General features: G+C 42.8%; 2 protein-coding genes across 3 annotated transcripts; one reads left to right on the top strand and one right to left on the bottom strand.

The window, feature by feature from the left end:
• Nucleotides 1-8934: 8934 nt before the first annotated feature.
• Nucleotides 8935-16967, top strand: rag1 (recombination activating 1). 2 transcript variants are annotated; one of them, XM_084364005.1, is made up of 5 exons: nucleotides 8935-9078; nucleotides 10092-10448; nucleotides 10527-10916; nucleotides 12040-12755; nucleotides 13603-16967. In XM_084364005.1, exons 2-5 carry the CDS (start codon nucleotides 10114-10116, stop codon nucleotides 15348-15350), a joined length of 3189 nt encoding a protein of 1062 aa, XP_084220131.1. In that variant the 5' UTR covers nucleotides 8935-9078; nucleotides 10092-10113; the 3' UTR covers nucleotides 15351-16967. The 2 variants fall into 2 exon arrangements, with proteins under 2 accessions (XP_084220131.1, XP_084220132.1); XM_084364006.1 differs by lacking the exon at nucleotides 8935-9078 and adding an exon at nucleotides 9161-9267.
• A 1526-nt stretch (nucleotides 16968-18493) lies between these two features.
• rag2 (recombination activating gene 2) lies at nucleotides 18494-22173 on the bottom strand. Its single transcript, XM_084363520.1, has 3 exons — nucleotides 22057-22173; nucleotides 18908-20442; nucleotides 18494-18774 (listed from the first exon to the last, which is right to left on the bottom strand). Exons 2-3 carry the CDS (start codon nucleotides 20426-20428, stop codon nucleotides 18694-18696), a joined length of 1602 nt encoding a protein of 533 aa, XP_084219646.1. The 5' UTR covers nucleotides 20429-20442; nucleotides 22057-22173; the 3' UTR covers nucleotides 18494-18693.
• Nucleotides 22174-23380: the final 1207 nt, after the last annotated feature.

Raw genomic sequence — 23380 nt, 5'->3', positions numbered from 1 at the left:
AACTCTCTCTGCTGTTTCTGGTACTAACATAGTTTTTCTGCCTTTGAATTTAGACTTGTGAATCCCTTGTGCAGGTACGGTATCTCCCCGCCGGTACCCTTGTTCGTAAGTGGTGTCGTCTCGGACATCTCAGTCCAGACAATGAAGCTGTGGTCCCATTCTCGTCACTCTATTCATCCCCGGCCAACTGTAGCCGCTCCCTTCGCTTATCACTGTGTGACCAAGGAAATTAAATTACAAATATAATCACTTGGCGCCAGTTTCTTTAACAGTGTGCCTCTGCTTTGCATATAGAGTGTGCTTGCTTTGGAGACACGTTGTGTGAAGTTACTTATTGGCCTATTTACGATAATGGGCTCCGCTCTACTAGTGGAGTCACACACACCTTTTCACAATGACAGTGAACAGCACGAGACAGTGAAGCGAGAGGAGGCTGAGAGGAAATATAGAGTATAAAAGAGAGACATGGAGACACGGATGCAGCCATCTTGGGAAAAATGATTTTCCATGGGTGAATAGTCTAAATTGCAACAAGGAAATCCTTTAAAAGCGTTAGCGAGCACACATGCTAACACTGTGGCTCCAGAGATGACTAATGACTTTAGTACAGGGGCTGTGAAGTGTTGAAAAAGAAAGACATATAATGCTCATTTTCAGGTTCATCATTTTATTTTGGGTTACTAGAATAGGTTTACATGCTTTAGTGCTCAAAAACACATCAGTTTTCTCATACTGTACAGTCCTGCAGCACTGTGTTCCCCCTTTGTCTGAAATGCTCTGTTTTAGCTCCTGTCTCTTTAAGGCCCTCGTCCCAGATATCCAGTCTCTTCTGATTGGTCAGCTCACACATGCCTGACCCAGCACCATTAACAACAACAGAGCAGCTGTGCTTAATTAATTCTGAGGCTAGGCATAAATCATGCAAATTTGTGACTCTGTGATGTAGTTTGATGTCACAAAGTCACAGAATTAAAGGCGGGACTACCATCGAGGCGTTTCAGGAGCAGTGTTTTCTGTGGGAGAGAGGAGCTTCTGTTGGTGCGGGCTTTGATCTTTTTTAACTTTCAAGATCTTTCAAGAACATATACTGTATATAAAACACAGAAGTAATATAATATAAAAGCATTCTAGCAAATAAAAAAACATAATAGTTCTCCTTTAATGTGCTTGTGTTTTTAAAATCGACATTTTGGATCAACACTTCATGGCCATCGTACTATGGCGATTCCCCAACTTGCCATAAGGTCACCCGCTCACTACTTCGTAGATTGGTACCAAATTGTGACCATACATCCATATTGGATGAATTGGTGATCCTCTGACTGTTCTAGCAGGGTCATCTGTTCAAAAATAAAAATCCAGTCCTTTGATTTATGACTAAATATTCTCAACTTCACTTTGTGTTTCGCACTAATGTTACGCAAATGTTACTGCCAACACAGGGAGCTAAGACTGTGAACATGGTATACATTCCCTGCTTAACATCATCACCTTGGCATCGTCACTGTGATGCTGATGTTAGCATTTAGCTCAAAGTGCTGATATGCTTACGTACAGCCTCACAGAGCTGCAAGGAAAATCTACAATGCAATGTCTCCCCCTTCATAGATGTGTCATCGCCATTACGCGACAGCAGTCTGTGATGATGATGATTCACGAGAGTCCAAAAATCTCAATTTACCGCGCGCGCTATAAAGTGAATGAGTGAACGAGGGAGCGATTTTGGATACGGCATCATTCGCTCTCTCCCCGATGCCAACTGCCGTTGTGTAGACAGCTTCCTCTTCAGCTCAAATCTATTCCACACACGTTAGACCATCTGACTGAATAAACAGTCCCCATCCCTCTCCCTCTCTCCCCCTCTGTCTCTGTCTCTCCTGCAGGTCTTTCACAAAAAGGGAAGGCGTGAAAACCTGTGTATATTAGAATGATGTGCCTCTCACAGGAGCCAAGAGAAGAAGTTGGTAAAGGCAGAGTGAGGGGAGTGTGAATAGAAGAATGGCATTTTTATCATTGTTATTATGAGAAGGCCATCACAGGCCTCCCTTGCCTCTTCCATTATTCCCCATTCAGGTAGGAATTCATTTGCTTATGCACAGACTCGCTCGTACAGGCAGACCAGCAAATGCAAAACCGCATCGACGCCTTTGGGTTCTACCCCGGTCCCAAAGCACTTGGCGAGCAGGTGGATGTTGTATTTATTTGTGATCTTTATGTATTCTGCGCAGTTACTCTCTCCTCTCGGTCCCTTCCTGAGGCGAACAGACACCATATGCCCCCCAGTTGGGCTCGAGTGCTCGATTTCATTCTCGCCGTTTGTCCAAATCGTGAATTCTGAAAAGAGATGGGACTTTCCCAACTAGTCTTCTCAAACAATTACTGTATACGTCTGCTCCTGTGCTCATAAAAGCCCATAGCTATCATCATCCTCGCCACCTAGCAGTTCGCCGTGAGAGAGCGGGCTGGTAAAATAATGGCTCCCCGCTGGATTGTGTGAATCATTGCGATGACTGCTTGATAAATGCTCCACCACCCAGGCTCTGGCTCCAGTTGTAATTTCTCTCTCCAACTGGACTGGCTGCCAAATGACAACAATCTCCCCTCCCATCCGCAGCATCCTTACCCAGCCCCTCCCTTCACCTCTTATAATTACTGTACTCTGTAAGTTGGGTTTAAGACCAGTCACTCTAAATCAGCCTTGAATCAGCGCGTGTTACTGTGTCCATTGTTCCTGTGTCGGAGCTCTGGCAGAGCTAGTGCAGAAAAGGGCACGGCTGTCCTGGCATTTCCTATAATGGACTTTGTGGTTCAAAGACAGGGAAATAATAAGCAGATCTACGTGTGGGAAAAGAGCTCTTTGTGTTTGGTGGGTAGTTAAGACCAGGGACAGTCGGGGGTTAGAGTTGACAGACAACGGCGCTGCTCTTTTCACACTCCTTGACACATAATGGGACCAATTTTTCTCTCTACATCTCTCCCTAGTGGCCATGATTTGCTCATTACATTGATGGAGGGGAACTGAAGGAGGGAGTGAGACGGGGAATGACCAGTCAGGAGACGGATAGTGCCGAATTTCGCCACTTAGAATTAACCATTACTCTCATTTCGTTTTCCAGAACTGCACCGACTTAAGCCGCTTATTAAGGTGTTTAACAACTTGCCGTGAAATCTCTCCCTTCAAGGATGCCGAACATTTGAAATCTTGCGGCGTTGTTTGCACACGACGATCCTTCAGCTGACAGACCTTCTGTGTAAACCGGCACCAGACAGTTTGGGAAAAGAGGACTAATGCACAGTTAAACACAGCGCAAATCCAGTGAGGGGATGTTTGTGTGACTGGAGGTCCCCTGGCATCGAGGGGGACTGCTCCGCAATCAGGGAAATCTACATTTAATTAACACAGAATTAAAGTGCATTGTTATTTTGATTAAAGACACTGGTCTTGATTCCCCACTCTACTCTATCGCTCCTGAATCCGGCTTAGGGTTTAATTTCATTTGGTTTACTGCGAGTGGATCAACATCCATCTGGATTGTCTGCTCGGATGCAGGTCTCGCTTCCGCCGTGAACCCCGGCGCAATCACGCTACTGCAATCTCTGCACGTTATTGACCTCTACGTGGCCTATCCTGCTATTGTAATAAGATTTGTTATTTTCAAAAAAAAAAGGGGTTCTTAAAATGGACGCTCACGTCACTGCGGCTTAAGTTGTCCTCCATATTGTCTAACTCACCAGAGCAAGAAGAGATGAATGGAACGAGTCCAAAACCAAAATAACTCTGCAGCGCCTCGGGGAGAGTTATAATGCAGGACTTGGAACAAATTAATGCCGTCCAAAGACTAGACTATCCAATAAAATGAATATTTGGATAGCTGGACATGGAAGATATTGTGGTGTCAGGCTGTCACTTGCTCGTGTGTGTGTGTTGGGGCAGGGGGGTGTTATTTGTCGAAGCCGCCACGTCGTTGTGCGTCTCTGCTCTCTGTTAAAGCTCCATCAGTCAGGATGAGCCGACAACAAACGCCGCCGAGTCATACAGGGTCACGCGAGGTCTCAAGACGGCATTGCTCAACTCAGCTGTCCCCTGGCTGTCACCGTGTGATTACAAACACGCCAACCTGTGGTACAGAGGGGAGGGAGAGCCGGTAATTAATCACCTCATTGGAATAATCACATAATTGATTATTAACAAAACCCGAGGCGAGGGGCGAGAGGAGAGGGACGAGACGAGGGGAGCGAGACTTTGATAGGGAGAGACGGGGGAGATGAATGGCGGGGGGAGTTTGAGTAGTGGGGTGAGGGGTCCGTTCTGGCAGGTAGCTTTGACGAATAGCTCCGCATTGAAGTCTACCTCTTTGAGCATTAATCAACACAATCATGTCTGGGGATGAGGGATGGAAGAGGGTGGACAGTGGGAGGCGACTCACTCAGAATAGGCTGGGCGAGGCCGAAGAAGTTGTTATGAAAACGCAATTAAAAATTAGCATACCGAAGGCTCGAGATGTTGCGTAACGCTCGGCGGATATACGAGAGAGAAATGCCCTCTTTACCCCGAATACAATCACAAAGATGCCTACATTCTTGGTGACATTTAGAAATATCATGCTGCAATTTTGGTCGGTCTATTCTGACATTTTATTCCCTGTGAGGAAGATACCGATGTCGCCGTGGAATTCATTCATTGCCCATTCCTGCTATTGACACTTTTCCCTTAAGCTGCTATGTGACTGTTAGTTGTCAGAGGGTCTTTTTTGGACCTTTGGCTTACATAGTTCTGCCTGGAAGGCTTGATCTCTTCCCCCCTTTCCTTGTCACAGCCCGCAATCAGCCTTAAGCCCTTTTGTGTTCTCCACTCTGAGCTAAGCCTGTTATCCTGTGCAACTCCTTTACACAAGATCACTACTATATCCCCCTTCTCTGCCTTTCACCTCTCACACCTTCCCATTTGTTCCCCATCTCTGTCCGTCTGTCTCTTTGTTTTACACACACGGACACCAGAGGTAATAATTCTGAGGTTTCTCAAGGATGGATTAGCAGGACTACTTTATATTTGTTAAGTCTTGTTCCTGGGCGTCACCTCCACGCCATCAAGGACTTACAAACACAGACACGCAGCTCCTCCTCCCAACCCCTTTCCCCCCGAACACATGCCATATTTCCCCTCGTCCCTCCTCCTGCACACACCTGCAACACATTCACACACACACATTGCTCGCTGATGTTGTTTGGATTCATCATAATAGCGAAAACACCCCCTCCTGCTCGGTGCTGCAAGGTGTCAGTTCACTGGTGCATTGCAAACTCCTGCATGTCCTCCTAAACTGCAGCCTCCACGAGTCCCCCAGGATCTGCTCCTCACATTCATAACACTCCGCTCCAATGCCAGGTGGCTGTCTGCGCAAGTCCTCTTCGCCATAAATCAGACTGTCTTTGAGTTGATCAATAACAAGTCAATTAGCAGGCGCTGAGAGATGAGGGTCTCAGGGGGTCACTGCTTGTTTGTCAGGCAGACATCTGCAGCCCTGTCCCTGTCTGCCACGGAGCGAGGTGTGTCGTTTACCTTGGAAACACGCGGGCTAGCTGGCTATCATAAATCTAAATATCAACTATAAATAGGCTGCGAACATCTTGTTACAATCCATCATTTGCTTGTTCTTGGATATGTAATGTATCAAGCATTGTGTACTTCAAATCTCCCAGCTGTGTCTGATGGATTTGAATAGGCCTTGGAAAAGAGCACTTCTTCTCACTATTTGCTCATCCTGTGAGTGAGTCTGCTTGTCACAAAGAAACAAACAAAACAATAACTTTGATATTGTCGTCTAAGGGTCACACTTGACCATATGTACCGAATATAAGCTTGCAAAGCCTGCCAGTATTCATCCCGCTCCCCTGTTAAGCTGACAAGAGTGGGAGAGACCCAACTGTTGTTTGGTGCCCACTGACTGTGTATCTAATGACTTGGCTGGCAAATCCAACGCAACAGCAACAGGCTCCTGTGGCGAATACACCAGATTAATCCCCTGGATAATTACAAACAAGAACGATCTTGGGCAAATACTCCCCGTACCTACTGAGACATTACATCAAATGATGCTGTCTAATTAAAACTCATCCTGGATTGTGACAGTAGAAAGACAGCATTTGGATAAATGAATAGGACGTGCTGATGTTGTATACGGTGGCAACAATATGTGTCACCCTTGGAACAAAGAACATATACGGTTTGATATTTTCTCTGTTTTGTTTGACTCATGCAGCGATGATTCATGTCGCGGCCGTGGCCTCTACGCTCCATCTGTATGTTGCCTTATGTTGCTTCGAACACTCACTTATCAAAATAATAATTGCCAGATGAACGCTGAAATTCTCACAGCTAACACTGCTAATTGGTATTCAACCTATTATGACTCACTCGCATCGCTGCCTTTGTCATTTTGATTCACAGCAGCCACCACCTGAATTCCTGGTGCATCACTCACAACCACTGAAAAGATGATGTGAAGTGGCGGGGGGAAACGTCTCAATCACACAGTAATTAGAGTGGCAGTCGTTTTGTCATTATCGTTCACACAATTCCTATTGTTTTCTTTATTTTTGTTTATTGATTTCTGCCCTTTGAAAATCTTCGTCCTTCTGTCTCATATATCATATATTGTCCTGTTCAAGCCCTTACACACACTCTCAATTATGCCCTCCTTGTCCCCAGTATTATGAATTCTCAAGTCAACAACTCAACTGATCTGATTAATTCATAACCTTCTCTTACTCATTGCCATTTTAAAAGTAGTAATTTGGCTAAAGATATGGCCAGAATTTTATTTTAAAACATTCAAAAAATGAACTAACATTTTTGTGAGGAAACACCATTAAGTCAAAGTCATCTATGTACAGCAGTGTTGTGGCAGGGCAAGTCCACGCAAAGCTTTAGACGTAAAACAAGCATATTTAAAAGTTTTGTAATTCTCAGAGCTCAATAGATGATGGTTTTCCAGGATGTTAAAATACTGAAGTAATAGTGTTTTTTATCTAAAACCCTTACAGCTTTCTTGCAAAGTGCTGTTGGTTTAAGTGTCATTCTGCCAGTGAGTCACCAGGTAGTAAAGCAAAACTCAATACTGGAAAAAACATCACTGAGAGTAAAAACATCCTGGCAGCATTAACTGTTAGATTTTATGTTGTTTGACATGAAAGTCTGGGGTCTTTTTATGTGTATTTTAAAAAATGTTATTGATAAAAGTATGATGCAATAAGTAAAATAAAATCTGTTGACAACATTCAAAAATTAATAAAAAACATCTACAAAATCTGAAGAAGTAGCAGTTTTGATGTTATGATGGATATGTATTGTTACAGAGAAATCTACTGAAGTTAGCATGCTAAACAGCTAGCCCCGCCATCCTGGCTCATAATACCACTTTGTACCAGCAAGAGGCAGTCAGACAACTTCCCGTAGTTTCAGCTGGCGAATATATGCTGGCTGTTAGCGTGATAAAAGAAAAAAATAATCCCACAAAATGTCAAGAAAAGATGAGCTTAACTGCTGCATTGACTCAATCGTAAAACACAACACTTTATTCATATGACATAAACTAAATAAAACTCAACAACACAATGTCCATGAGCCATGAGCTAATTAGCTCATGGTAGTTAGCTACAAGCAAGAATAGCTAACAAAGAGCAGCAGACGTCAGTTACGCTGCCCCCCATGTTTTTGGAGCTACCTTCAAATTCGGGCCATATTCTACAAATATAAAGAAGTTATCATGTCACCTTCTGTGTTTTTACAAAAACAAAAAGACTAAAAGACATTTATAATAACAGATTATATTTTTTTAACACCACCCCCAAATGTTGTCGCTAGTGACCTTTGAAACTTCTGACAGTCTGGCAAACAAATTCACAAATCTCATCATTAGTTTTAACAAGTTGCTTTTGCAGTGACTTGTTAATCAGCTCCGTTATTCACAACCCATTTACCAGAATAAATATTGGCAATGTGGCTTTCTACCAACCACAGATAGGCTGAAACTTTATATTTGTCTATATTCCAACTCTCTGTTTATGTGGATTCAGTTTTCAGTTGGTGTGACAACCATGTGGTTATTATCTGATTAGCTTCAGGCATAAAAACCACTTGGTAAGGGTTAGGAGAAGATCATGTTTTGCTTTTCTGGCATTACATGATCCTGAAAATTGTCCCGATGTCTCATTAAAAATATGGTTAAGTGCTTACAAATGTTGAAACCCTGTCTATGATAGTATGATACGTAAATATGACACATACAGATTGAAACGTATCTGTTTTGTAGAATTGTAGACATTTTGTTTCTGAGGCTGGTATTCATCCCTGTATTTATCAAACGCTGTCTAAAACTAAAACTATAAAAAAACAAAAACAAAACAAAAACACTCAATTGATCAATTCCCCTTCCGGTCATGACTTTCAGTGATCAGACTTTATTTCATTGTTTGTCTGAAAGAGCAGTGAGAGAACAAAGAAATTATATCACTATGTTAAAAAAAGTATTTATAATACAATGTTTGGCAGACTTCTTATTTCTCTGGGGCATGAAATACATTTATTCTCTGATCCGTTGTGTCTCTGCACTAGTAGCCTTTTCATAAGTTCAACAGTATCAGTCTTTTTGAGGTGAGCTGGCAGATGGATATGAGAGAGGGGAGATAAAGGTGACACTATAGAAGTGTTTCCAGCTGGGGATCAGTGTGCTGTGGTGAAAAGTTGCTTGTTTGGGGGTATGCTGTTGGATTCAGTACACACACACACATGTTTGCAACTGTGCTTTGGGGTTGACCTTGTTTTTTTTTTTGTAATCAGCTGCCTGTGTCAGGTGTCAGGAGTTGACTGTTGGGATGAAGGGTATAAATACAAGACGCGAGGAGACAGACAAGGAGCGATCCCACTGTCTGGAGATACAACTAATGGCAACAGATGCTCAGAGCTGTGACATATACAGTATATGTGGTGTGTAGGGCCTTGCTCCAAGGCTCCCCTTGTGCTCCCATGCGAAGAGGACCCCCAGGGGAGCTGACGCCAGCTGACACTGAAAAAACAAGGTAAGAGCCCAGCTGACACGCATGCACTCAGGCTCAGCTGTTTGTCTCAAAGGAGAGTTGAGCATGTGAAGAACACGGAGAGCCAGGAAATGAAGGAAGACTGCCAAATTCGAGCCTCCCGGGGAGAAAACGTAGTGAAAGATGGATAGACGGAAGATGCGAGAGTGTGTGCACTGTAGGTGTGCAATGGTAAGATTGTTTCGCTGCTTTATTGTCTGAACTGGTAATGGAACCTAGATAGCATGGGAGGAGATGAAATAAGATCAGTCAGTGTGCAGCAGTATCATTGATCTTACCTGTGCTGTAACATAGGAGCGCTTGGCTGTTGAAATACAACTCCTGAACTGAGCGATGTTGTGTCTTGAATAATTCTTTATGATCTTTATTCAATATGACGGTTCCTTGTTTTCTTTTTCCCACTTGTTTGGTCAATATCTATGTATTATGAAATAAGTTTCCTGTGTCTCCGATTTCTTCCCCGCATTTAAAATGCCAGTTGGAGGCTCCCGGGGCTCCAATTCTCTCTCCAGCCAAGAAAATGACTAATATAAATGATTGACAGCCTTGCAGGGATAAGGTTGCCCATTTAGCAAACTCGCTGTGTCAAAGGAAAAAAAAAGTCACAATGGCTCCCCTGAGTGATGGTATTGGAGATGAGAGAAATGAAGATTTTGGTGCTGTATCGATCCCCCAATGCTTGTCTCATGCATTTTACACAAGATCTAAATGCCACTTATGGTATAATACAGCGCTCTGGGTCGGGGCTCACTGCTGTCTGTTCGGGGGATTTCAGGATACTCGGTGTATAAATTCAACAGGAATCACGTAAAGCTGTTAGACTGTGTCGTGGGCTCAATGCTGAGAGGGCACTTGGGATATCTGAGCATTCGAACCTTCAAATGTTCCCTCTGTATCCATCAATGTGCCTCTCATGGACAGCTGGAATTATTATTTTTTTGTCTCTCCTCTCCTCTCCTCTCCTCTCCTCTCCTCTCCTCTCCTCTCCTCTCTAGGGTGTAAGCTCCGAGTTGCATCATGGCGGAGGAGAGCCAGGAGACAGATGACCCCAGATCCACCATGCCGGCTGAGCTCCACCACCCCCACTCTCAGTACTCTCAGTGGAAGTTTAAACTGTTTAGGGTGAAGTCCATGGAGAAGGCACCTCTGCCCAGTGAGACACAGCCTGAGAGTGGAGCCTTGTTAGGGATCTCACCTCCCGCAACTCCTGACATAGTGTTAGGTAATGCTGTAGGTCCGGGGAGTGTTATGAAATTGTGCCTTGGGGGAAAAAGCAAGGAAAATGTGGAGGGCCCGGGCCGGAGGGTGGATATCAAGCTGCAGGAAATGGAGACCCACATGGACCACCTCAGGTGATCAAATCGCACTCTAATATATATACTACACCATATTATAAGCATTTTTTCCTAACATTGCTTTCCCCTATAAAGGTGCTTGTGCCGTCTCTGTGGGATGGTGCTGAGAAAAGTCAAAGGTCCAGTGCACGTCGTTCAAGGAGATCTGAATGAGATGAGCAGAGGCGCCCTACGCAAAATGGGCTGCAAGGTTACAAGCTGGCCAGAGATCATCTTCAAGGTCTTCAAAGTGGACGTGACCGAGGACACGGAAGCTATCCACCCTCTGTCCTTCTGCCATCGCTGCTGGATGGTTGCCATACGAGGAGGGGGCGTCTGCAGCTTCTCCACAACAAAAGTCCCTGATTGGAAACCACACTCTGCCCTCTGTAACCTCTGCTCCCCCAGGAAACCCTCCTTCCAGCGGAGCGGGAGGAAGAGGCGGAAAGTCATTCCCAGAGCGCAGAGCCTGGCCAAACGGACCAGGTACCGTACTTTATCTATTATTATTTATTTTTTGTATATTGTATTTTACTATTATGTACCTGGCTTGGGTGGTCTCTTTATCTTTTATGATTTCTGTCAATGTCTAAGTTAGAAACATCATGGCTGTGAACAGTGTTGTAAAATGTACTCAAAAGTCATACTTGAGTAAAAGTAAAGATCTTATTTTAAAATATGACTTTGCTAAGTAAAAGTCATCCATCTGAATAGCACTTAAAGTATCTGACATTAAATGTACTTAAGTATCAGAAGTACAAGTAAAAGTAAATTACACATATATTTGGCTCTGATGCAGCATGTAATCTGCAAAGTAACTAGTAACTGAAGTTATAAAATATATGTAGTGCTGTAAAAAGTACAATATTTGCCTCCAAAATGTAGTGGAGTGAGATTATAAAGTAGCAGAAAATGGAAAGTGAAACCACCTCAAAATTGTACTTAAGTACTGAACTTGAGTAAATGTACTTAGTTACTTCCATCAGTGGAAACGCTAACAGAAAACTCAACAAACAAGTTTTTTGTGTAATTGAGATGATTAAAAAAAAACTCCTCCTGTATTTAATTTTTTCTTGACTACATTATCATCATTTATCATTGCTTTCAACCTGGAAAGTAACTAAGTACATTTACTCAAGTACTGTACCAGTACAATTGACAGATGTGCTTTACTTAGTATTCCCATTTTATATTTAAACTTCCACTCCACTACATGTCAGAGGTAAATATTGTACTTTTTACTCCACTACATTTGTCTGACAGCTTTAGTTACTAGTTACTTTTTAGATTACCTTCCTGTCCAGTGAAAATATAAAAAGTGAAAAGATGTGTTGATGTAGAATGTCACACTTGAATAAAAGTCTTAACGTATCTGATGTTAAATGTACTTAAGTAAACAAGTAGAAGTTGTAAAGTAACTAGTAACTAAAGAAATCAGATACATGTAGTGGAGTAAAAAATTTAATATTTGCCTCCAAAGTGTAGTTGAGTGGAAGTATAAAGCAACAGGAAATGAAAGTACCTCAAATTTGAACTTAAGTACAGTACTTGAGTAAATCTACTTAGTTACATTCCAACAGATACATTTTACTGACTTACTTCCTTACAGGTGGGACTACGGTGACAGCATCGGTGAAAGAAGAGCTCTGAGACGCTCTGTGATCAGGACCTGGAGGAAACCCAGCACCCAGAGAGAACAGTGGGTGAGGAACATCACCCACTGCCAGAAAGACCACCTGAGCATCAAGCAGATCTCTGAGAAGCTTCCTGTTGACTTCCTCTTTTCCTTCACCTGCCTGGTTTGTGACCACCTGCTCTCCGATCCAGTCCAGTCCCCCTGTGGGCACCTCTTCTGCCGGAGCTGTATCATAAAATACAGCTACGTTCTTGGACCTCACTGCCCGGCCTGCAACTTGCGCTGTGCCCCTGATGATCTCACCTCGCCTGCCAAACCCTTCCTATCAGCCCTCCAATCCCTGCCTCTGCTCTGCCCCAGGAGTGGCTGCGGCAAGCAGGTAAGGCTAGACTCCTTCAAAGCTCATTGTCTGGACCATGACGTGGACGAACAGGATGCGTACAAGCAGTCGTCACAACTCGACAGCTACTTGCTCACCAATAAAGGAGGTAGGCCCCGTCAGCACTTACTATCCCTAACCCGGCGTGCCCAGAAGCATCGCCTGAAGGACCTGAAGACCCAGGTGAAGGTGTTCGCGGACAAAGAGGAAGGCGGCGACCTGAAGTCCGTGTGTATGACCCTGTTTCTGCTCGCACTGAGATCTGGGAACGAACACCGGCAGGCAGATGAGCTAGAGGCCATCATGCGAGGTAAGAGGATATTATAAAGCTTTTGTTCAACCAACATACCCCTTCACAGCCAAGAAAGAGGGACACAAACATCTGAAAATGATGATAGTGTTTGCTCATTAATATTTCCGCCCAGCTCTGAGGAATACAGTCGTCTCATAAATAACAATGAGTTGAAAAGTTCACTATTGAGGAGAGAGAGAATGAAAGTTTTCCGCCGTTTTGATTGAAAAGCATTTCATTGTCGTCCATCTCTGTTTATTGAACCGCCGCTGTCACGCGCTCATACCCGTCTCTGCCTCTCTCCCACTCTCACTCTCAGTCTGCTTGTCTGTCAGTCCCTCAGTCTCACACTCCCTTTAATGCACAATAACAACTCTTGTGAAGGGGCTGTTAGAATCAAAACAACATCAGCAGCTCTTGTATCTGCAAATTACACAGACAGCACCATCCTCCTCTCTGGGGAATAGAAGCCAGCTGGTGTCTGTTTTCATCTGCAGCCAATACATCACTTTTGCCAGCTACGCTGATTCACCCTCCGTCCCCTTATAACATTTGGAAATTAGGAAATATTGGATTTTGTAATCATGGGGCTTGTGGGCTTTTGACAATGAAACATTCACATTTGGATGTTAAGTTTCAGATTCCCTCCGTCTTATAGCATAAATGACTCCAAATGTGGGATATCAAATGAGGAAATGTTACATGCTACAGTTCCTTTCAAAGCACTAGAAATGGGCTTCCACAGTTTGGGTGTTAAATAATTCTCTTCACGTCTCAGTCCTTTTTTTTCCTGCTCTTTTGTTTTTTTCTGATTTTGCATCTTTCTGAAACTTTCTCTCTTTTCATTTTCTCGCTCTCTCTGCAGGCAGAGGCTCTGGGCTGCATCCTGCTGTGTGCCTGGCCATTCGGGTCAACACTTTCCTGAGCTGCAGCCAGTATCACAAGATGTACCGGACTGTCAAAGCCACCAGCGGCCGCCAGATTTTCCAGCCCCTGCACACGCTGCGAGCTGCAGAGAAGGAGCTTCTCCCCGGCTTTCACCAGTTTGAATGGCAGCCAGCTCTCAAGAATGTGTCTACATCTTGCGATGTTGGCATTATTAATGGGCTCTCTGGATGGACTTCATCAGTGGATGACGCCCCGGCTGACACCATCACTCGGCGCTTTCGCTATGATGTGGCACTGGTGTCAGCATTAAAGGATCTGGAGGAGGACATCATGGACGGGCTGAGAGAGAATGGGATGGAAGACAGTGCTTGCACCTCAGGCTTCAGAGTCATGATCAAGGAATCTTGTGACGGCATGGGCGATGTCAGCGAGAAGCACGGCGGAGGACCAGCTGTTCCCGAGAAGGCTGTACGCTTTTCTATCACCATTATGTCTGTTTCTGTCCTGGCAGACGGCGAGGAGAAAGAGGTTACTATCTTCACAGAGCCAAAGCCGAACTCAGAACTGTCCTGTAAGCCCCTTTGCCTGATGTTTGTGGATGAGTCAGACCATGAGACGCTCACAGCCATCCTGTGGCCTATAGTTGCAGAGCGTAAGGCAATGAAAGAGAGCAGGCTTATCCTATCCATCGGTGGACTTGCTCGCTCCTTCCGCTTTCACTTCAGAGGCACCGGATATGATGAGAAGATGGTGCGTGAGATGGAGGGCCTCGAGGCCTCGGGGTCCACCTATGTCTGCACTCTTTGTGACTCTGGTCGGGCAGAGGCGTCTCAAAACATGGTGCTGCACTCCATCACCCGCAATCATGACGAGAACCTGGAACGTTACGAAATCTGGAGGACCAACCCTTTTTCTGAGTCCGTAGATGAGCTGCGAGACAGAGTCAAAGGGGTCTCGGCCAAGCCCTTCATGGAGACCCATCCCACGCTGGATGCGCTGCACTGTGACATCGGCAACGCCACTGAGTTCTACAAAATCTTCCAGGATGAGATCGGGGAGGTGTTTCAGAGGCCCAACCCCAGCCGGGAGGAACGGCGCAGCTGGAGGGCAGCCCTCGATAAACAGCTGAGGAAGAAAATGAAGCTTAAACCGGTCATGAGGATGAATGGGAACTATGCCCGCAAGCTAATGACCCACGAGGCCATGGAGGTGGTGTGTGAGCTGGTGCCCTCAGAGGAGAGGAGGGAGGCCCTGAGGGAGCTCATGAGGCTCTACCTCCAGATGAAGCCCGTGTGGCGAGCCACCTGCCCAGCCAAAGAGTGCCCCGACCAGCTGTGCCGCTACAGCTTTAACTCCCAGCGCTTTGCTGACCTCCTCTCCTCCACCTTCAAATATAGGTACAACGGAAAGATAACCAATTACCTGCACAAGACCCTGGCCCATGTCCCTGAAATCATAGAGAGAGATGGATCCATCGGAGCCTGGGCCAGCGAGGGGAATGAGTCGGCAAACAAACTGTTCAGGCGTTTCCGGAAGATGAATGCACGTCAGTCGAAGGCCTTTGAGCTGGAGGACGTGCTGAAACATCACTGGCTCTACACCTCCAAGTCCTTGCAGAAGTTTATGGAGGCTCACAAAGACTCTGCCAAAGCCCTGCAAGCTACAATCGAACCAGTAGAGACCCCCGATGACGAGGACATGACTCTGGAAGATAATGAGTTTTGATTTGTCTTTTAATGTGAACATTAACATTTTATTGATTTTCAAGATAGTTGTATTATATTTTAATTGCCTTGTTCAGTAATATGGTCTTCATTTACTTTTGTGATCGATAGCGAGAATATAAAGGGGACTGGAGCCAACCTCATAATACTGTGCAAATTTAAACATCATCATCATTTAGTGCTTTTTAAAGAATGAAATAGCCAATTTCCTCATTTTTGACATATTTTATTTCTGCCTTATTTCCAAATTTTGAGGTAAAAATGTTCTCACAGTTTTTCTTGTCTTGGCTTGTTGTTCTCGACATAAACATTTGCCTTGCCCTGCTTTGTTAGCTGTTAATTTTGTGTGCAAAGATAGGACAGCAGTTGAATATAGAGGTAACACACACACACACAGGTTTCTTTACTCTTGCCTTTAGCAGGGAAGTTCTTTTTTTATCTCCACCGTCTGTGAAATATGGTGCAGTTTATTGTATTGCAAGGCTATGACACATTTATGAATTTATATAGAGAGGATATTTATGGAAACAGATGAAAGCGCTGTAAGTCATGGAGGGAAATTGTGTTAAAAAGACCACATTTGTGGCCACTGTATTAATATATCATTTGAGCTGGAGCAAAATGCAATCACAGAGACCCAAATGTTCTTTGTTTCATGAGTGCCCTCTGAAAAAGATTACTTTAGTGCTTTATCTTGGGATCCCTGAGGGGGCAGGATAGATGCCAGGTCACTTTGAACCAATTTTTATCTCTTTTAGTTTTTGCACAGTGGAGAATAGATGATGCTTATTCGAACTCTTCACATAAAATAAAGCATATACTGACCTTCATGTTGATATCATAAAAATACAGTATGGTCCATTACGACGCCTAATACCCCATAGACTCTCCAGCTAGGCAGGGATTTGTCTTAAGTTCTGTATATAACCTGCCTTCTTTTTCCTCTGCTGATATTTCTCCGTCGCCCCGGCTGACAGAGGAGAGGGATGAGCCACAGCCGGAGAGACCTGATGTAAACTGATTTGTTGGCAACTTTATTTGTTTGATTGATTGATTATATTTTCTCTTTCTGCCCTCACAGTTTCGAATCGTGACAGGCAATTTTGTTTTCTTACTTGATTGAATGTTTGATTTTGCTTTGCTGTCATAAGTTTAACCACATGACAGCTACGAGATATTCACATTTCATTTGATGGTTGTCACCGCCCCACAGCAACATCTTGTTTCAGAGTGCATTATACTGAAACTCGCCTCATATTCGTTTTTTTTTTTTTTTTTTTTTGCTGTAATGAATTGCATTTCCAAAGTAACGGATGATGGATGATTCACTGAATTCCACTTGTTCACTGTGTATTTCCTCATTTTTTTGTTTCCATATCACACTAAATATCAAGTAAACTGTTTACTGGGGTAACAGAAGACTTTCACAAGTACAGTATTTCACTGAAGTTCCACTACTTTTTATATTTTGTATTGGTTATTAAATGCTGTACATTATTCAGATACTTCTGCTGTATTTTTTACTGAAACTGACAACTTACCATCGTTTTGATGAGTTTGGAGGATGGAGGTTGTACCGTTGTTCTCGTTTCAAAGAATAAATAAAGTCAAAATCTGACTTGATGTCTTGGTTTGTTTATAACATGTTTTATTAGAGTTTATGTTTAATATACCATTAAGAGCACACAGCTCAGGCAACTTGGTCCTGAATGACAGCACTAGTAAATGCTTATTTTCACGGCCCTCCAACAATGGACATATATATACTTTTTTTATTACATATAAAGATTGTGAAAGCTCTTTATTAGGATGCAACCATGAAGACATTTAGGTTTAGGTTGTTCATTCAAACGGCATTACTTGATGTAATTACAGATTTAACTGACTACAGATTTGTTTATATGACATTATCATTGAATTGAACAACTTTTATTGTCATTTTACATGTATAAGGAGTAAAGTGTGGTATACCAAAGCTACGAGAGGCAATAAATACAAAATAAAAATATAAAATATGAGCATAAAAAAATTGTAAGCATGAAATATAAACACAAAGCACAGAAAATATCAAATAGGGGTATATAAATAGAGTAACAGTTGTAAATAGGCATAGTTATAAATAGTCATAAACAGTAAGTGGCCTGAGAAATGAGCAGCAATTTCTATATAATGTGCAATTAGATCATGTATCATATCATCTACTGTACGTATTATATCATATATACACTCAAAACACAATTAGCTGCAACGGTGACTTTAATTGTATGTAATTTCCCATCTAATTATATTACATAAGATCAATGTAAAGTCACATTTAACACATTTCTTTCTATTATGTTGAGTAAATATATATAAATTAAAAAACTACATGTATGCTTTATTACAAGAGACAGAATACCCCACTGACATTGACTGACAATACCTGAATGATTAACACTTGAAAAAAAACATTGTTTATCGAGAGTTCCCCTTAACTTTACATGTGATAATTGAATTAACACATAAGGTTTATATGTAATTCTGCATTGGCTTAATGAAATCAGACAAGGTATTATTGGGAGAAGGAGGTCTGGAGCTCCCTACTGAACCTGCTGCCACCGCGAACCGACCACGGACAAAGCGGAAGATGATGATGAAGATGAAGAGGTATTATTAGGTAATTATAAAAAATGTACATTAAATGTAACACTTAACATTGAGCTTATGTAATAAACTTAGAAAATGCATTGTACATGTAATGAAAATATCTGAAGTAAATATATACAAGGTATGATTTATGATTTATTTATTTCTAAAAACAATTTATGTATATTTATGCTCTGGAAGCTGATGTTTATTTAACCCTGTAATTTAACTGTGGTGCTTGATGGAATACAAAATATCTGCAAATTGACATACAACTGATAAAAATGCAAACTAGAAACACTGTGAGACTAGCAAAAGATAGAAAATGATTTTTTTGTCAAATAAAAAGAAAACTGTGAAAACAAACTCAGAATAAACAGGCAAAGAGTTAGAAAGATGTAATTTGAAGAAGGCTGTTTATTGTTGATTTCATTCAGCTCAGTTCAGCATATTAAGTATTCTTCAGCAACAATTCATTTTCAGAATATAAACAAGCAAACTCTTTAATATACACTGCATTTTTAAAAGTGGCTATTTTTCAGTAATTAACAATTTATTTGTAGAAATAAATGTAAAAAAAAGAAATATACAGCTTTTGGACATTAAATACCACGTTGAAATGTTATGCTCTTCGCTCAATTTTACAGATCAGCATATTAAGTATTTTTCATCAATCCATTATTTTTCACAATGACCATCAACACACATCATGATTAAACCTAGATACAGTCAAAAAGCCTCCTGAAAAAGCTTTTCTTGGCTGGGGACATCTTGATTGTTGGAGTCTTCCTGTCCTCCACTTTCATGGGGGTAAGCTTCAGAGGCACGATCTGTCGAGGTGGGGTCATCTCCTGGTAGGGCCCCAAAAAGCCTTCTGAAAAAGCTTTTTTTGGCCGGGGAAATCTTGATTGTTGGAGTCTTCCTGTCCTTCACTTTCATTGGGGTTCGCTTCAGAGGCACGATTTGTCGAGGCGGGGTCATCTCCTGGTAGGGCAGGCCTCCGTGGTCCTGGCAAAAGTACTTTTTCCTGCCCTGAGAGAGCTTGAGCAGCAGGGTCTCAGACAGCTCCATGCACTGGGCGTGGACCCAGTGTCCTTCCTCTCCTCTGGAGCAGAAGATCATGGCGGGCCGGTACAGCTCAGTAGAGTAGTAAGGCTCCCAAGTGTTGGGGTCCAGCTGACAGCCCAGGCAGCATTTGATCCAGTAGCCTGTTTGTGATTCGTCCTCCTCATCCTCCTCGTTGTAAGTGTCCTGTTCTCCATCGCTGTCCTCCAGCTCATGTGGCTCACGGCCGAAGTAGAGCTCCTCAGAGTCTTCAAGAGGAGTGGAGTCGTCGTAATCTGTTGACTCCTGGCTGCACGCCTGTGTTCCTTCGTCTTCTTTACCTTCTCCCTCTGTCTGGAAGTTCACCTGATAGAAGTAATGAATATCTTGTTGGGATGGCCTTCCCTCGGTAGGTACACCAAGCAGGACGCTTCCATCCCCGGCACTGCCGCCAAACCAAGTGCGGCTATGGATGATATCTGGGATCCAGTTAGGTGGTTCTAAGTGCTCAAAGCGGATCCCTTTTTCATCCAGAATCACAGTGCTGCACTCCATCCTCTTCTGAGAGTCTGACTTATACCCGCCTAAGATGATATATCTGTGAGCGGGACCTGTACGAGTGATTATGGCACTAGAGATGGATATGCCGGTGTCTAGAGTCTCACAGGAAAGCAATGGGCTGCCTTGCAGAAGCTCGACGCGCAGGCGAAAGAGTCGAGGCGGGCGGGAGTCAGAGGTGAGTGAGTGACCCCCGATGAAGTAGACACAGTCTTCTCTGGCCAGGGACACATGGAAAGACTGTCCATCGTAGAGCTCGGGTAAAGTGTGCGCAGAGGAGCAACCAAACTCCAAGTCAAACAGGAGCACCTGAGGAGGACAGTCGACAACGCTGTTCCAGGTCTCGGTGGTCCGCTCTCCGGCTGGCATGTAGGATCGACCCCCAAACAACACACAAGCTGTCTTCCCTCGGCTTTGAACCATGCTCATCGTGTGGCCGTATCTGGCCCCGGGTACTTCTCCCACCAGTTCTTTCTCTTTGCAGCACAGGGTCAGTTTACGATTGCAGCCACGGCTATCCATGGTCAGCAGATACAGGCTTGATGAGATCTCGTTATTTGGCGTGCGGCCACCATGGATGAGATAACTCTCGGGAAGCCCATCATAGGGGTCGAGGCGGCAAATGGCCGGGCAACGTAAGGGAGGGAGGTAGCATGAGTCATTGGAGAAGGAGATGGCCCTCAGCTTCATCTCACCACTTTTTAACCGAACCCCAAACACGCCTGTTGGACACGAGCGCTTGGGCCAGCCTTTCTGGCCAAACAGGAGAACTTCACCATCCAGCTGCAGCAGAGAGCAGCCAGGCTGGAGGAGGCTGGCACAGTTCACTGGAGTTAATGGTTGCAGGGTCATTTTCCGGCAGGTGCCTGCGTCAAAACAACACACGAAGACAATATGTTAGTCAGCTGTTGATTGTTTTCCTTCAGGGGGGTGGGTGTTTAAATTTCTACTTCCTGTTGATGACTAACACCTGGAGGAGCGTAATCATAACATGCACTGTAGAATCTCCTCAAAGTTATGAAAGATAGCATAACCAATGGCTACCAATAATTAGAATATTTCATCTGGAAAACATCTGGATCAATCTCCCCCCTGTCATTAGATCAGCTCAATCAAAAGCCGCTTCTTTATGCTGACTTATTTTTTTGATTATTTATGTGGTCTGTGCATGGTCTGTGCATGGTACTTGTGATTTATGTTGATGTAAATCAGTTTGTAACCTGTGCTTAGGTGCTATGTAAATGAAGTTTTACTTACTTCCTGACTTAGATAGTAATGATATAGATATATTGTATAAAAATTGAATAATAATGGTAAAGGAATAGGGAAAAACATACAATTAATACCAGTGATAAATCTTAATAAAAATACTACCACTACTAAGACAACAACAACAACAACAACAACTAGTAGAATGACTACAACTACTACTGCTTATTGTTATTATTAGATCTATAATGAAAATTGTAGAAGATGGTAGAATAAGGATATTTGAGGGGGAGGGGCGAAAAAATTTAAATAAAAAGGGCATGTGGTGGGGTACCCTAGAGGGCACTTTATCATGTTTTCATGGGGGGCAATAACCCCCCCTGCAACCCCCCTTGAGTCCACAAGTGTAATGTTAACTGGACGATTAATTTTGCCAAGATGCTACATGTTTGGGATGGCGAGCACACGTCACTTACACACCCACTGACAGTAAAAGTACTATTGCTACATATTGCATGCAGTATGTTTGCCTCTATGGCTACTATTGTTTGGCAACACAAAGTAAAAAAAAAAAAAAAAGGATCAAACATCAGTAACACAAAAGTTAATTACAACCCAATTAGATAAGGAACAATTATCTCCTCATGGGGTCAATGTATTATCTTCACCCACGAAACAAAACCTCATATTTAGACTTTCTCTCTCTGAATCACAACCTTAAAGGCTGTACTTAAACGCAGCATGAGACACCAACAAACACCTCACTGAGCTGCTTCACCGAGTCTGTCACTTTCTGGGAATGTTTACGAGGTGACAGACAGAACGCAGCACGATTTTCCTGGAAAATGCGTTACGTTTTTCTGTCGGCACTGTTATGAAATGATTGGACAATAGCACAGTGTGAACATTGTGAATTCTGTATTGATAATGTGGTTCTTTCTTCGAAAAGGAGGTTACAGCAAAACAAAATTACTGACGTCCTTTTCCAATTACGTGATTGTATATCTCTTTTAGAGTTTATTCAGAGTCAGACTGGGACATCGTTACTTCAACTGACAATACAATGTCATTTTATTTAGCTTTAACAGAAACAGAAATATTAAATCCAGTTGAGGACTGAGTCACTTCAGTACAGACAGCATCTGACAATATTTTACAGACAGCAGGAGGATTATGTATAGACTCTACATGTCATCTTAGAGTAACAGTAGCATATTGTCGATTTATACAGCCTTATAACTTTTAAAAATAATATTTTTCAGATGGCTTACCTCACGGCCAGGAACAGGACGCAGTGCTTGAGCTCGCTTTACTGTGAATCTTACAATCACTGACTGAACCCAAATCGCTCTTTCTGTTGCTGAACTTCGACAAAGGCAGACGGCCACAGAGTTTGTGAAGCTTCGTTGACTCACAAACACTTCCAGATCTTGAGGTTAACAGTCTGTGACTGCTGCTCACTGGCAGGTGTGCTGCCTGAATGCATTTACTGAGTCGCTTCATTGATGCCACTGGGTATCAGCTATACAACAGGCTATTGTGAGATTCTCGTCTGTTGAACAACCCTAACTTTTACAATAGCTTCAGAAATTCAAAAGACGCAGGATCTTTTTTTTCTCGGCCCAGTGGTTGAACAAGTTTAAATGTAAAATCCAAGAGAAAAAGGGACACGGTGCTGCTCTCTGCCTTATCAGATGCCTTTATTAAGAGATTGCAGGTTTATATTCAGTGAATAAATGTGTTGTACACGTCCACAGCTGGCCTCAATTAAGTGATACAGTCAAATTAATAATTTAAAGTGATGTTGCTATCAGTCCAGATAAAACCACGGTGGGAACATGACCTAGATTGTGGGGGAAATGCATGATGACAAAATGTTTTTGGAATTGGCCAAATATATTACTGTTCGTTCTTTTAATTGCCCAACAATAAACACCGCTGATGATATCTTTTTTGTTGAGAGGTTAGAAGTAGATGTTAATTTCAATAGTTTGTTAGTTTTTTGTAGTTATTTCTGGAAAAATCAACACTGGAATGCAACACATTCACCGACTTTATAGCAATATTTGGAAAAATCCTCCTGTTCAACCACATTATCTTAATTATTGTAGTAACTGATAAAGCTGCAAACAGCCTGTTAATTGCATTTAGTTAGACTTAAAGGGTAACTTCACAAATTTGACCCATTAAAGTGTTTTAACAGGGCTCGGGGAGTGCGACTACTTATGTGGAAAAAAGTAGTATAAAACCTTTTGTGGCTCTGGAGGAAGCTAACTATAAACTGATAAACTACAGACAGTGATGTCACTCAGTAGCTAAGTTGCATTGTGGGTAATGAAGGCAGCGGGTTTTGAAAAGCAGTCCACTGGTCTAGCATTGCACACCTAACACTTTTAGACTTGTTACAGACATTCAAAATCTTTCTACCTTTTCAAAACCTGGCACTCCCCAAGACCTGCAAACACGCTTTAATGTTTTTAAATTGGTGGAGTTACCCTTTAAGGTTTATTAATATGCTGTTAACATTAATTTCTGAAAATTGTAAAACTGTGAAACACCTTAAAATCTCATAACTGATGAATTGTGTTTTCTCAA

This window comes from Pagrus pagrus (genome assembly GCF_965226575.1).
Source record: "Pagrus pagrus genome assembly, chromosome: 10".
In the NCBI taxonomy this organism is placed as follows: Eukaryota; Metazoa; Chordata; class Actinopteri; order Spariformes; family Sparidae; genus Pagrus; species Pagrus pagrus.
Note: the sequence above shows the minus strand (reverse complement) of the source record. Positions and strands in the feature narration are given on the sequence as shown.